This window comes from Dromiciops gliroides, chromosome 2, assembly GCF_019393635.1.
Source record: "Dromiciops gliroides isolate mDroGli1 chromosome 2, mDroGli1.pri, whole genome shotgun sequence".
NCBI lineage: Eukaryota > Metazoa > Chordata > Mammalia > Microbiotheria > Microbiotheriidae > Dromiciops > Dromiciops gliroides.
In genome coordinates, this window is record NC_057862.1 from 538,707,642 (window position 1) to 538,723,177 (window position 15,536).

The 15,536-nt window shown below is 45.9% G+C and overlaps 1 protein-coding gene across 6 annotated transcripts in view; it reads right to left on the reverse strand.

The window, feature by feature from the left end:
* Positions 1 to 1,862: 1,862 nt before the first annotated feature.
* Positions 1,863 to 15,536, reverse strand: part of LZTS1 (leucine zipper tumor suppressor 1) — a 75,325-nt gene continuing 61,651 nt past the window's right edge. For 5 of the 6 annotated variants that reach the window (XM_043988120.1, XM_043988121.1, XM_043988123.1 and 2 more), the window contains 4 exons: positions 14,782 to 15,233; positions 11,416 to 12,219; positions 5,940 to 6,443; positions 1,863 to 2,775 (listed from right to left, as the gene is read on the reverse strand). In XM_043988120.1, the coding sequence (XP_043844055.1) occupies positions 2,545 to 2,775; positions 5,940 to 6,443; positions 11,416 to 12,219; positions 14,782 to 15,120 (1,878 nt within the window). In that variant the 5' untranslated portion in view covers positions 15,121 to 15,233 and the 3' untranslated portion in view covers positions 1,863 to 2,544. Of the gene's footprint in view, positions 2,776 to 4,313; positions 6,444 to 11,415; positions 12,220 to 14,781; positions 15,234 to 15,536 lie in introns of those variants that run through there. The other variant, XM_043988126.1, reaches the window with a different exon arrangement.

Consider the following 15,536-nt stretch of genomic DNA (forward strand, 5'->3'; position numbering starts at 1 on the left):
CTTGCCCAGGGTTACACAGCTAGCAAGTGTCTGAAGCCAGGTTTGAACTCGGGTCCTTCTGACTCCAGGGCCAATGCTCTATGTACTATCCCATGTAGTTTCCTCCTGTGCTTCAATTCCTCATCTGTAAAATAATTGGACTGGGCTAGATGACTTCTGAGATTCCTTCCATATCTAAATCGATTATTTTATTTGGTCCCCACTACTATTCCATGTAATAGATATTATTATCATCCCCACTTTACAGATGGAGAAACTGAACTATCATTCAGGCAGGATTATAACCCAGGGCTTCTTGCCTATTAGGCCAATGTTCTATCTACAAGGCCAAGCTGCGTCTTCATGAGAATGCTCCAATCCAAAGGGACAACTCCCTCCTCCAATAAACTCACTGTCTATAACCATGCTTATAGTCCCATTTATTTTAACTTTTTATGTCCATATTCTATTTCCCAATTATACTCTGAGCTCCTTAAAGTCAGGGCCTATATCCTATATCTGCACCGCGGCCCCCCCCCCCCCCAGCTGAGCCTGGGCCCCGGTGCAGGGGCAGCTGCTCAAGAGATGCTGACAAAGCCAAAGAGTTGGCTGGGCAGCTCAGTTAGGCAGGCAGAACAGATGGCTGGTGCTGTTACCTCCCCCCCCTCCCCGCCCCCGCCTGCCCCAGACACCTCCATTCCCTTCCAGGACAAAAGGGTTTTGGCTAAGGGAGGACCAGAAGCCCCAACAAAGCCTCTGGCCAAACCAGGGGTGCTTTCTCATGCAAATAGCCCAACAAGTTGGCCAAGAAGGTAAGAAATCAGTATGTTTTGAGTGTTGGGTTGGGATTAGAGGAAGGAGGATGGGATCCACTGAAATCACTTTATACCCCCCTTCTTTTATTTCCTTCTCAATTTGCCCCAGATGAACACACAGGTCTGCTTTAAAACAAACAAACAACAAAACCAGGTTAACCCTTTGAATACTAATCTCAGAGGAATTTTCCCAAGCTCTTTTCAAACCACTAGAAAGGAGTCTCTCTTTCCTCCAACATAGTTTTATTTCCCTGGAAGAGTTTGGATGGCTCAGTGCAATTGTTTCTGTTCTGGCCAGAAACTCTAAGGGTCTTCCCCTACTAGATGGATTCTTTTTGTTTGTTTGTTTTGGGGGACTGATTCTTTTGGAAACTTAAACTAGGCCATCTTTTGCCTCAATTCTTACCTAGCCCCTTAATCACTGAATGGGTGTTGCCTCACAAACTGAGACCTGGGAAAGAACTTAGTTTAAAAAGGTCAGGGGCTCCCACTGCATCTGGGCCATAGCCCAGCCCGTCATCTTGTCCTCTACCTTGTCACTGGACTCCAATGACTCTGGAGGAGTGAGGTTGGTGACTTTGCACAGGCTCCCCTCACTTGCAAAAGTCAAGACATCACCATCCTGATGTCATTGATCCTCTTCAAGAATGAAGGACAAATGGGGGCAACTAGGTGGCGCAGTGGATAAAGCACCAGCCCTGGATTCAGGAGGACCTGAGTTCAAATTTGACCTTAGACACTTGACACTTACTAGCTATATGACCCTGGGCAAGTCACTTAACCCTCATTGCCCTGCCAAAAAAAAAAAAAGAAGAAGAAGAATGAAGGACAAACAACAAATTCCCTTACAGACTGAAAATATTATTTTTATGAGGTATGGGTTCTGAGATGAGTACCCCAAATAAAGGCCCAGTTGGATCCTAGCAAGGCAGTTGGGGTAGCCATGCCACACAGCCACCAGTACTTTCTTTATGACCACTAAATATCTCTATGGCAGCAACCCAGGAACAAGTTCAGTAAGGGGTAGCAGAGATGGAACTAGAAAGTGTGAGAAGCAGACACATCCTAGAGGGAGATATGGCATTCTTTATTTATAAATTAAAACATAAAATTACAAGGAACCATTTACATGACCAGAAAAAGACATGAAAAATAGAATAAAAGAGAGTTGCCCAAAACAAAAAATGACAAAGGGAACAAAGTCTATTTACATTGTCATTGTCCAATAAAACATGGGCCTCCAGAAGTTGGAGGTGGGGTTGGGGGAGGGGGAATATCCCCCCCGGGGCAGTCCCCTGCACAGCCTGCAGTGATGGCAGCTGGTGCCAGGGCAGACACAAAGGCTTTGGGGTACCCTGCAGGCACTGCCCACACAGCTCTGGGGCTTTGGCTCAGATTACAGCTTTTGGGCAGGCAGGAGATTCTGCACCCAGGTGCCTCCTCTAGGGACAGTTCCAATAATTCTTCCTGCCTATTGTCTCACCAGGCTCCTGGAGAGAACTTTAAGGAGCAAACGGTCCTGGCTTATTGGGCATTTATCCTAGACATTCACTTAGGTACTTTGCCCTCTGCAGCTGGGGCTGGCCTGAGAGGCCTTCAAGTTCCCAACTTCTGCATCTCTGGGCAGAGGCAGCCTCCTAAGGCAGCCCATCTCAAGTTCAACCTATATATGTTAGGGGCCTGTTGGAGCCAGGTGCCCATAGCTGTAGGTCACAAGGGAGAGGGCAAGACATTCAGGAAAGACATCCAGTCACTGCAGCGAAGACAGAGTCAGTTTCCAAAGCATATAGGCAAAGTCCCCTTCTTGGTGAGAAGATGGGCTTTCTGGGTTATGGCTTTGAAGATAAGCATTTATTCTCTGGCCATCCATCCTCATTCCTCTGGGAGCATGGGACAGGTTTGGAGAAAACAAGCAAGCAGTGGGGGATAGGAGGAGCAAGAATATTGTCAGAAGGAAGGGCCATAGGGTGGACATTTCACACTGTAAAAAGGAAACAGAACAGTTAACCCTCTTGCCCCCTCCCATCCTTGACTTCCCAAAGGACAGGATGCTTGCCCACCTTCCTCGGTTCTCTCTATTTTAGAGATGCCCAGGTTGACACAGTCCAAGGACATTAAGGACTTTTCATCCAGTACTAAGAAAAGGGAAACCAAGTCCACCTGACTTAGCTATATTACAGAAAGCAGAAGAGACTGTGTCCTGACAAAGGACACAGACCTTAGCACTGGGCCATGCCCTCAAAGAAAGGCATATTTGTACCCAGGAATGTTGGAGCTAACAGTTTCAAAGGCCCAAATCGCTGGTAGAGCTTGGAGTATGGCTATTGGGGAGACTGGGAGAACTATCATATTTTTTGAGGGTTTGTTAAGATCTTTGTCTTTGGGTTCAGAGAAACTGTTCCCAAGGCTTCTTCTTTGTATTTATGCCCTCAGGGCCTAGCTTCTTGTCTGGCACATAGTAGGTACTAATACATACTTATTAGTCGATTGATGAGGTCTGGCACAAAGAATCCTTGTGTTTTGGGGGCTGTTTTCTCCTAGGCAGACCTCAATCCAAGGAGGAAATACTGGCTTTCTCTTTCTAGCCAATGTTTTGTTTGTTTTTGCTTTTGCTCTAAGATTGAGTGGGAAGATTTGGAATTATACAAGGCACAGGTTGGCTTGAAAGGATTTGGGATTGGGAAGGTGAGGTCTTTTACTTGCTGGTTGGGACCTGAGTATCCGTCAGTGGGGCAGGATATTTGGTCTTGGAATTCTAGGTTCAAATTGAGTCCCAAACCAGCCATGACTGTAAAGCTCAGCAAGAAATGACCTCCTGAGTAAATTCTTCCTATGTCAAGGGCCATAGTGTGTGTGGGCTTGGGGAAGGTGAGTCTGTCCTCTCCTAACAGGTTATTCACTCATAGCCCTAATCCACCTGCTCTAGTTTACGATACCTGCCATCAGGGACTCAAAGGAATGTTGGGCACTCCAAGGACAGACAATGGGGAACCAGGCTCCTAATCTTCCATCTTGGCCCTTGGATTGAGGGAATGATTCCTTAAAAAAACAAGGAGGAAACTGTGAGTGGCACTAGGGTAGAAACTAGGAGGCGTTTCTCTGGAAGAAGCAGGTTAATGCTGAGGAGATGAGGGAGTAGAGAGAGCTGCCTAACCTCAAAATTTCCAGAACCCCAATTACTGCCTCCCTACTGCTTCCCTAGGAAACCTCTCCCTGGGAAGGGTTGGGCATACAGTTCTGAGATTTGGAGGGAGATGCCTGTTACAAGTACAGCATCTGCAGCTAGAGGCAAAAATAGACTGGGGAACAGCCGGCTGCCTGCTAGGTCTGCTGTTTGCTTCTGAGAAGGGGGAAAATATCCTTCAACAACTTCCAAGCCAAGCAATTTGATGTCCTAGAAAATGAAGGGGGGTGGGGAGTGGGGGAGAAATAGCTCACAGATTTTTAAAGCTGGAAGGAAACTTCACAATCACCTATTCTACTCCTTTCCTTTTACGGAAGAGGAAGTTGAAGTCCAGGAGAAGGGAAATAATTTCTCCAAGGTCACACAGCTAGCTAGCAGCAGCACTAGGACCAGAGTCCAAGTTTTCTGATTTCCAGATCTCTTGGATTCTGGCTGACCCTGCTGGCCTGGCTTTTTGGTCTCCATGTGTCTGTGACGTGGAAGAAGGATCAGGGGAGTGTTTGTCGGTTTATTTGATGGACTTGGGGATGATAGATGTGAAGTTGTCTTCCAACTTCAGCTCCAGCACCACTGGTCCAATGGAACTTTGGGCCTGGTACTGAAACTTGTTAAGAATTGGCACTGAAGATACCACCCAAAAATTGGGCCAGGTTGGGTATAGGAGAATTTATAAGGCCAGGGGACATGGAGCCAAGACCAGAAGCTCCATTGTTACATGGGAAATGGTGGTATCCATCGATGATTCTGGACGCTAAGGGAATACTTCCAGATGGGTTGGAAGAATGGTCAAAGGCAGCAGGTTTATAGCTTAGAACCAGCAGAGAAATCCATTCCCCTGTTCTGCCTGGAAAAAAATGGCAGCTCTCTTAGGGACACTGGAAAAGTAGTACAAATCCTTGCTTCAGAATTCTAGGGGAGATACTAAACTCTGAAGTCCAGTCCCTTGGTTTCTATAGCTTTGGAGACACTGGTGTCACCCAAGTCAAAGCTTAGCAGCCATCTTTGGAAAGAGACCAACCATCTCTGACCAGGAGAGGTGAACTAGAGTTGGCATGAGTGAGCCCTTGGCCTTTAGCTTTGTCATTCCTACTACTGCTCGCTATGATTTATTCACCTTCCTCTTTCATTCATCATAGGTTTCCCTAAATCCTAAGGCTTCTTCCCTAACTTTATCCCTGGCATCCTTGGAGCCATTCTTCCTATCAAATCTTTTTCTCAGGGGCAGGGGCGGGTCTTTGGGAATCCAAAGAATTCTGGAATCACTGAGGAAGCTTCTTATGAAATCATTCAGGATGTCCTCAAGAGCTTCTCCCTAGCAAGGGCATCCGATTCCAAAGGCTCCTGGTCAGAAATGGCTTTTCTCCATCCCAAGGCAAATTAGTGTCTTCATGAGAAAACAAAAAATCTTCTCAGGGCAAGAGGAGAATTATGGGTGTCCACAAAGATAGAGGTGAGGTTGGGATGGCTATAATACCCCTGGGAGGGCAGTGAGGGGGATGATGACCAGCTCAACTCAGGGTACCCTCTCCTCCCCCAATGCAGACACCTTGGTGATGGTTTGGCCACAGCATCAAGTCTCACGTATCTCTTCTCTTTTGGAGGAGTGGGCAAGTGACATGCTACCTCTGGTGGCTGGGTGGGGAAGAGGGAGAGGGATGGGGGAGATGGGAGCAGCTTGGCCAAGATTGTAGAAGAAAGGGCTTCCCCAAGTACAGCACAGCTGAGCAATGGCGAGGGCTGCGATGTCTCAGTTGGGTACCCCTCTCTTTCCCCTCCCAGAGCCCTCAGATCTCGGTGGCAATGATATCTTCGTAGGGGACATCAGCCCCCTGGATGTCGATCTCCAAGGGCTCGGCGCCCCCCTCCCCCCTGGACAACTGCTGCAGGGCTTTCTCCAGCCTCTGATTGCGCTGGTACATGGCCAGGTAGCTCTGCTGCAGCTGCTTCTGATAATGGATCACCTTCTCCTTCTCTTCCCTCCACACCAGCCGCTCGTGCTGGAAGCCGGAGGACATCTGGTCGTGGCCCTGCCGCTCCTCCTTCAGCTCAGCCCGAAGCCTCTCCAGCTCCCTCTGCAAGGCGGGGATGTCCTCTGGGCCGGTGGGCCCTGGGGCGGCGCCGTCCCACTCGGCTTCGCCCCTGCGGCCGCGCTCCTGGCGGAGGAGGCCGGCCTCAGTCCGCAGCTCCAGCAGTTCCTGCTCCAGCAGGTTCACCTTCTCCCGCAGCAGCTCCGCCTCGTTCTTCTTGCGCTGCAGCTCGTTCTCGCACACCTCCAGCTCCAGGCTCTTGGTCCGTAAGGCGCTTTCCAGGTCTTGGGTCTGCAGCTCCATGGCTTCGAGCTTCCCCCGAGTGTCCTTCAGCTGTGCCTTAAGGCTGAGGATCTCGCTGGCCTTGGCGTTCACCTCCGTCTGGGACTCCTTCAGCTGCTGCTTCAGGAGGGAGATCTCACCTGACTTCTGGCATACCTGCCAAGAGAGGAAAACCGGGGAAATTTACGAAAGAGATACCTTAGCTGGCCCAGCGGGGCAGGGTGAGAAAAGAAAAGCCTGGGTTCAGGGGGAGTCCCTGCCTTCTGAAAAGTTGCACCCTTTTCCAAAAGGAAGCAAACAAGTATTTATTTATAAAACGCCTTGCTATGTGCCAGACACCGCGCTTAAGGGTTTACAAATATCTCTCCCAGAAATTCTGGGAGGGGGGAACAGCTAGGTGGCATAGTGGATAAAGCACCGGCCCTGGATTCAGGGGGACCTGAGTTCAAATTCGACCTCAGACACTTGACACTAGCTGTGACCCTGGGCAAGTCACTTAACCCTCATTGCCCTGCACCAAAAAAAAAAAAAATGGGGAGGTAGGTGCTAATATTATCCCTATATTACACTTGAGGAAACGGAGTCGGAGGTTAATGGCTTGCCAGGAGTCACACAAGTAGTAAGTGCTTAAGGCTGGATTTGAACTCAGGTCTATACTACCTTCTGGCCCAGGACTCTATCTAGTGTGCCACCTAGCTGTCTCAGTAGTAGCTGATAGTAGCTGATATTCCCCAGCTTTTTTCAGCCTGTGGGATAAACTGGGAAGTTCACTTGGCTCTCAGACTCAGGCACTGTTGTATCCATACACCTACTTCACCCCCAACTAAGTGTGTTTCTGTAAAGTAAAATATTTGAACTAAATTTTTTTGGTGGGGGAAGGGGGGTTAAGTGACTTACTCAAGGTCACACAGCTAGTGTCTGAGGTAAAATTTGAACTCAGGTCCTCCTGACTCTAGGGCTCTATCCACTGTGCCACCTAACTGCCCTAAATGATTTCTAGGGGGTATTTATATGACCTAGGGGAGAGAATGCTGGTCTTGGAATCAAATCCAAATTCATTACTTAAAAACTAAGTGTGCCCAGTAGCAAGTCACATAATTTCTTCCCCCTTGGACAATGAGGGTTAAGTGACTTGCCCAAGGTCACACAGCTGTTAAGTGTCAAGTGTCTGAGGCTGGATTTGAACTCAGGTCCTCCTGAATCCAAGGCCAGTGTTTTATCCACTGCACCACCTCGCTGTCCCTGAGTCACATAATTTCTTGAGTCCTGTAGCTTTAATTTATTCGTCTGTAAAATGGAGGTCATGCTATCTATAGGATTTACCTTGTAGGATTTTTGTGAGGATCAAATGAAATTTTTAAAAAAGTATAAAATGCATCACAGCACTTAAAGGTCTATGTAAATTTCAGTTGTCATTATTAAGATGATCACCTCTATCTGCATGGATAGCTATGACAAAGATTAGGATTTGAACCAGATAACTTGGGTTTTGAATCTCTGTTCTGACCCTTACTAACTATTGAGATGATACACCTAGAAAGCTGAACTTGATGGTTTTGAAGTTTCCTTGCAGCTCTGACATTCTATGTTCTATTATCTAATAATAATAGTTGATATAGTGCTTTAAGGCAGGGGTGGTGAAGTAGCCACCTCCAACAAGCAAACTGGTTAACATTCAGTGTGAGCGTTTACACCTTGGAAACCAGCAAACACTGCCAATCAGGGCTTGATTTATTGTTTTGTTGATTGTCTAGACTTATGAAAGCAATGGATAAAATACTAATGATGAAGATTCAACTTAGAAGTGTGCCATGCAAGGGCAGCTAGGTGGCACAGTGGATAAAGCACTGGCCCTGAATTCAGGAGGACCTGAGTTCAAATCCGGCCTCAGACGCTTGACACTTACTAGCTGTGTGACCCTGGGCAAGTCACTTAACCCTCATTGTCTCACCCAAAAAAAAAATGCTACATGTATGTTATTACATTGGATCCTCAAATCAACCATGTGAATATTTGCTATTATTAGCCCTATTTTAGAGATGAAGAAACTGAGCCTGAGAGGTTGTGATTTACCCAGGGTCACATACAGTTAGCAAGTGTCCTAAGAAGAATATGAATGTCAGTCCTCTTCATTAGAAGTCCAGTGTGCTATTCATTGTGCCACTTAGCTGTGTCCTATATATCTTTACATACGCTTAAATGTTTATCATCTATACCCAATCTCCAGAACTATAATAGTATCTCTATATCTAAATACAGTTCTATGTCTATGTCTTATCTATTATATATTATATATTAAAGAGACTTATTATCCATATCTTTTAAGGTCATAGGATTTAGAGGTAGAAGGGACCTGTGAGAACACCTAGACAAAAGGGTCTATAGTCTGTGGATAGATTTTAAGGAGTTCATGAACTCAGATAGAAAAAACATGCATGTTTATTTCCATATAACTTTTCCTTTGAAATACTATTTAATTTATGCAGTTAAAAACATTACTCTGAGAAGGGTTTACTCTGCAGACTTTAGACTGCCAAAGGGGTCCTTAACATAAAAAATAAAAGTGAATAATCCCTGATTTAGTCCAACCTCCTCAGATTCATTTCACTTGAAGGAGCTCTGATCTTGTTAATGCCGCTACTGCCCACACCAGTGTTTCTGTGTTTCTCGCGCCCCACCTTCCCTCCCTTCTCCTTTCCCTTCCCCTCCCCTCCCTTCCTCTCCCCCATCATTCTGCAGCTAACCTCTCACGATTTAGCTAGTCTGGCCTTCAAATGCCAAGTGCAGAATCTATCTAAACACTTGTATATTTAAAATGTGTCTCAGCCTGATAGGACCTGCCATGGCTTCTGCTCCAATGGAAGACTCCACTAACGAGTGCTCTTCCTACTCTATGATGAGGCATCTGAGTGATACTTCAGTAGATGGTTATCTGTATCCTTTACCACAATATCACCTAAAACAAAACAAAACAAAAACAACAACAAAATACAGTATCACCTATACCTATTCATATACCCACCTCCATCAGCCATCTTCTCTCCTCTCTATCATTACACCAACCTTCTCTAACCTTCCATGCTCTGCTCTACAATAGGCATAGGATTGCTACCCACTTCTTGACATAGAGACAACGGACCCAAGATGAAGAAATGACACAGCCAAAATAGGAATTTGTTTAACTGTATAATTGTTACAAGAACTTTGTTCTTCCTTTTTTTCCCCCCAGTAGGGTGGGGAATAAGAAGGCAATGGAGGAGAGAGAGAGGATAGAGCCAAAAACAGAAACAAAAAAAAGAAAAGAGGGTCATTGAGACATCTTTCTTTAAAAATAGAGACAAAAGGACAGAAGGAAGGTCAGAAAGAAGACCAGACAAACAGAAAAGCTTTGAAAGCCACAGGTTGATCTTATTATATACTTCAAAAAGAAAAAGAAAGCTACACATAGTACAGACCTGCAGTTTCATGTACAATTGTCTTCCTCCATTTTAATCTCTCTGTCCCTCCCTACTTCTATCCTTCTCTCTCTCTCTCTCTCTCTCTCTCTCTCTCTCTCTCTCTCTCTCTCTCATATATATGTGTGTGTGTGTGTGTGTGTATATATATATATATGTATATATATATATATATATGTAAAGTGACCATTCTATTTGGTGTTTATTAAGTTCATAATAAAACCAAAAGTTTATCCAAATAAAATGGCACAGGTCAGTAAGAAAGCCAACATAAGTATAGCACACCACAGACATCCCTGGACACTAGTAGGAAATAGGGGCCTGCCTAGGTAATGCCATTTTGCTATGGTCCAGAAAAAGAAAAAGGACATGCACCAATCAGTGGGAGACCTGACTGAAGCAAGAGAAATGTTGTCTCCCAGACCCTCTGTACCTTTATACTCTGATTCTTTGTCCTGTAGTTCCTACTGTCATTCTCATCCACTTCTAGGAAAAAGGATTCTAAAAGATTCCCAGAACTGGGCCATTGGAAGTCTGGAGGTAATGCTACCTGGAGGATTGCCGACCTCTTGGGATTTTTAGATTTGGAGACATCACAAAGTTGTCATTTTACCTTCAGCCCTCTCCTACATGGTCTTCTTCAGAACTGAGTATAGACATACTCACTGGGCTGCTTGGGGTATGGATGTAACTCAAGATGATATAGGAGGCAGCTAGGTGATAGAGTAGATGGTGTGGCTGGCTTTGGGGTTAGAAAAGCCTGAATTTGAATTCTGCCTCAGATGCTTGCTAGGTGTGTGACTCTGGGTAAGTCATATAAGCACTCTCTGACTCAGTTTCCTTATTTGTAAAATGAAAGAGTTAGACTTGGTGGCTTCAAAGATGGTTAGGGGGTTGTCACAGTGGATAGAGTGCCAGGCTTTGAGTCAGGAAGACCTGAGTTCAAATTTGACCTCAGACATTTACTACCTGGGTGACCCTGGGAAAGTCACTTAACCTCATTTGCCACACTTCCTCAATCTGTAAATTGAGTTGGAGAAGGAAATGGCAAACCATTCCAGTATCTTTGTCAAGAAAACCCCAAATTGAGTCACAAAGAGTCAGACTTGACTGAAAAAATGACCAAACAACAACAGCAGGAGAAGGGAACAAGCAATTTTTAAATGTCTGCTATGTGTCAGGCATTGCAATAAAGGCTTTACAAATATCATGGGGCATCTAGGTGGTAAAATGGATAGAGTATCAGACCTGGAATCAGGAAGATCTAAGTTCAAATCTGGTTTCAGACACTTACTAACTGTGTGACCCCGGCCAAGCCACTTAAGCTCTGCTTGCCTTGGGTTTCTCAACTGTAATATAGGGATAATAATAGCACCTACCTCTCAGGGCTGTTGTGAGGACCAAACGAGATAATAATTATAAAGCACTTGGCACAATGCCTGGAATATAGTAAGTGCTATATAAATGTTAGCTATTATTATTATTATTATTATTATTATTATTATTCCATTTGCTCTTCACAGAAGGCCTCGTGGAGGAAGGGGTACCTGAGCAGGATTCAGGGCACCCTGAAAGTCTTCCCAGCTCTAAACATGTGATGCTCTGACGGTCTGATTTGCAGGCAAGAATCCCCCTCCCCAGCACCTCCAGCATGCCAGGTGACCTGGCCTCACCTCCCACTGGGTCTCCTCCAGGGCAGGAGCAAAGTTGGTCTTCTCCTTCTCATAGGACCTCAGCTTGGTCTCCAGCAAGTCTTGTTCCTTCATGAGATTTTCCAGCTCCCCCCGGAGCTGTTTCTTCTCCTGCTGCAGCTGAAATACCTGGAGCTGCAGAGCCTGCTGGGTGCGCTGGCTCTTCTGGGAGGCCTGCCTCAGCTTGTTGCTGCATTTCTGTTTGAGTCCATCCAGCTCCTCCTGACAGCGCCGCTGCTTCTCCTCATAGGCCTGGCTGGAGGCCAGCTCCTTCTCCTCCAAGCTGCACTGTAGCTTTTGCAGCTCTCCCTCTCTCTCCAGTAGCTTCTGCTCCAGCTCTTGGATGGTACACTCATCCGTGGAGAGGGGTGAGCGGATGCAGGCAGCCTTGTCGGCTTTGCTCGGGTTGCCAATCTTGTTGCCCCCATCGGAAAAGGACAGAGCCTTCAGGCTCATCATGTTGCTGTCCTGAAGCATGGCACCCTGGGTGATGTTGTGGGCGGAGCCTCCAAAGCGATTGATGGGCCCCACGGGGGTCACCAGGGGGTCCAGCTGGTAGCTGCTACTGGTGCTGTGAGTGGGGAGGCTGGACATAGAGTTCCGGCCTGAGTCAGACAGTGCCCCTGAGCACAGGGCAGGTTTTAGCTCCTGATCCTTGCCTTTATCCAGAGGAGCTGCGTGCAGTTGGTGGCTGGCATTTTCTGGGGGGGAGGAGTGGAGAATGGCCCCTGACCGTGGCAACACAGGCTTGAATGCTGTCGGCCTTGCAATGCTCTTTTCCGAGCCCTAGGAAAGAGAAAAAACCCAGATTCTTTAACAGTTTCTCCCCTCAGTATTTCTCTTTCTTTCCTCCCTCTCTGATTAGAAATAATAATGATGATATACTTGAAGAGTTTGTGATAATAATGAAAAACAGCATGATATAGTCAATAAAGGGTTGTCCTTGGAGTATGAAAGTTGTTGTTTAGTCCTGCCCGACTCTATGTGACCCCATGGATGTTGTCCATGGGATTTTCTTGGCAAAGATACTGGAGTGGTTTGCCATTTCCTTCTCCAGTGTGTTCCCATTTTACAGTTGGACCTGAGGCAAATAGGAGTTAAATGACTTGCCCAGGGTCATATAGCTACCACATGTCTGATTTCAGATTAGAACTCAGATCTTCCTGACTCCAGGCCAGATGCTCTATCCACCACCTCACCTGTTGCTGTTTGTCCTTCGTTCTTGAAGAGGACCAAGGACATCCCTAGGATGATTTCTTGACTAGTCATGAATTGGATTTAAGAGAGGCAGAGTTGCTCAAAGTCCTCAACCTCACTCCCTCCTCCACAGTCCTACCAGGCCAGTGGCAAGACAAAAGTCAGTGAATGGGGCAGCTAGGTGGCACAGTGGATAAGGTACTGGCCTTGGATTCAGGAGGACCTGAGTTCAAATCCAGCCTCAGACACTTGACACTAGCTTGTGTGACCCTGGGCAAGTCACTTAACCCTCATTGCCCCACAAAACAAAACAACAAACAAACAGGGACCTTAGAGAATTTCTAATTTATTAAAAAAAAAAAGTCAGTGAGTGACTTTGGCCTTTCTAAATTAAGGTCTTTCCCAGGTCTCAGTTTGTCTGCAGCAACACCCATTCAAAGACTAAGGGCTAGGTAAGAATTGAGACAAAAGATGTTCCAATTCATCACAAAGATATTAATCTAGGAGGGGAAAGACCCTCAGATCTTCTGGACTGACCTCTTGGAGAAAGAGGAATACGTCAGTAAGGGTCTATTACAGGATCATAGAGCTAGAAGGATAATGGGATCATAGACTGAGAGCTAGAAGGGACCTCAAAGACCACCTAGTCCCACTCTCATTTTCTATATGAGGGAACCGAGGCTTGTGGAATTGAATGATTTGTCCAAGATTACACAGGTAGTAGGTGTCAGTGGTGGTATTTAAACCCAGGTCTTCCAACTTCAGGACAATTGTTCTTTCTTTGGTACCATAATAATTCCTAGATTAGAGTGTCATTGCAAATGCTGTTCCTGTCCATATTGGGATTATTTATCTAGAGATACCTTTGTGGATGAAGTGGACTGACATATAGGAGGGATCATATGTTTCAAGACTGTTTCAGGAGGGAAAATGCTTTGTGTCCAGAAGGACTTAATGGTATCTGCCCTGTGAGATGTCCACCTATTACCCGCCTTCCAGTTTTTGAGTCAAAGGATCTGAAGATCTAAAACCCTGACCTTGTCTACCTTGATCTTGTCTTGGACTTGGACTTGTCTACCAAGGTTACATGACCTTGGGCAACTTCACTTTCCTGAGCCTCGTTTTCTTCCTCTGTAAAATGAATGGGTAGGGGGTCAATCTTTACCATTCCTTCTAACTCTAAATTTTATAATCCTGTGGATTCTATCACTAAAATCTTGAAATGAAAGATGTCTTTTCCCTCCTTAGAACCATTTAAGGCTACCGTTTTGTTGTTAACTTTTTCTCTGAAATGTCTATGGACTTTTTCTCCATATCTCACTCAGGATCACATAAGAAGTTTTCAAGGGGGCAAACTTTTATTCAGTGGAAGGATGGGGACCAGTTTTCTAAGAAATTGCTTCTTATTAGCTGGATAGTGAATATTCCCACCTATCACCTAGGAAACCCAGGTTTAAATCTGAAGATCATTTTAAGAGTATCCTTTCTTTTTCCCATGTGGAAGTGGTATCATTAACTTCCAGATGGGGTATACCTCTAGCTTTCCCTTCTACACCACATCCCCTATATTCCTGTCAGAGATGGAGCCTTGTGTTGGGTAGACTATGAACCTGACTCATGTGGCATTTCCCATTTCTTAGGAACAGATGCTGTATGTGGGCTGGAGGCAATGGAAATTCGTGGTCCTATCTACCAAGAATCATGGACCCGGGGGAAACAAACTATAGTATGCTGGACATCAAGAACAAGTCATAGGTGGGGGTGGCTAGGTGGCGCAGTGGATAAAGCACCAGCCCTGGATTCAGGAGTACCTGAGTTCAAATCCATCCTCAGACACTTGACACTTACTAGCTGTGTGACCCTGGGCAAGTCACTTAACCCCCATTGCCCTGCAAAAAACCCAAAAACCCACAAAAACAAAAAAACAAAAGAACAAGTCATAGGTGACATAATTGTTCATGGTTGTGATGGGTGATCAAGGCTTTAATATGAGAAATTTAAATGAAAAACTGATCAAATTATGATTTGTGGAGTGTGGCATGATAGTACTACCACTACTACCACCATCAAGTACCTTCCTTATAGGTCTAAAAAGCAAGCCCTCCCAATCACCCTTCCTCTGCCCTCCCACCCTTGGAGACCCCTACTAACCAGTTCTAGCTGATTGGAGAAAGGCATAAGCTTCGGGGGTGTTCCAAATTCCAACACAGCTTGGCCTCCCATCTCCCCGCTGGACAATGAGGTGTAGTCTGTTCGGTGGGAGCCCCGGGCCTTCTGACTGACCTTGATGTAGAAGAAATCCTCACTCTTGCCTATTTTAGAACTTGACTTGCCATGACCAGAGTCCTGGGAGAAGCCAAATCTCAACAGCCCATCCGAATACCTGTTGAGCTTCTTTAGATGGGAGGACTTACGAAGCTTGTACTGGGAGGCTCGGCAGTGCTTGCCCTGGAAGCTGTGGCCTGAGATGAGGCTGCTGACGCTGCCCATGGTCACAAGGGTCCAAAGGCTGGGAGGCCTGGAAGAGAGCCTGATGCTGATCCGGGTGCAGGGGCACGTCCTGGCTCTGTGGGAAGGCTTCGGTCATAGCAAAAGCCTCAGACCTGCAGGGGGAGACAGAGAGAGACACAAGGTAGGATTTAAATGGGTACAGTCATAGGTAACGTTTTATCCTCTTTGAATGAATTGTTTCATCTATGAAATGGGTGTAACATTACTTTTACTGCCTATCTCATAGGGCTATTGTAAGGGTAGTACTTAGTAAATAGCAAAGCCATAGGAATTGAGATTGGTACTGGACCCATGAGTATTACACTGATGTAGGAAGCTATATAGTGTAGTGAATAGTTCTGGACTTGGAGTCAGGAAGACCTGATTTCGAATTCTTCCTCATCCCTAAATAGCTG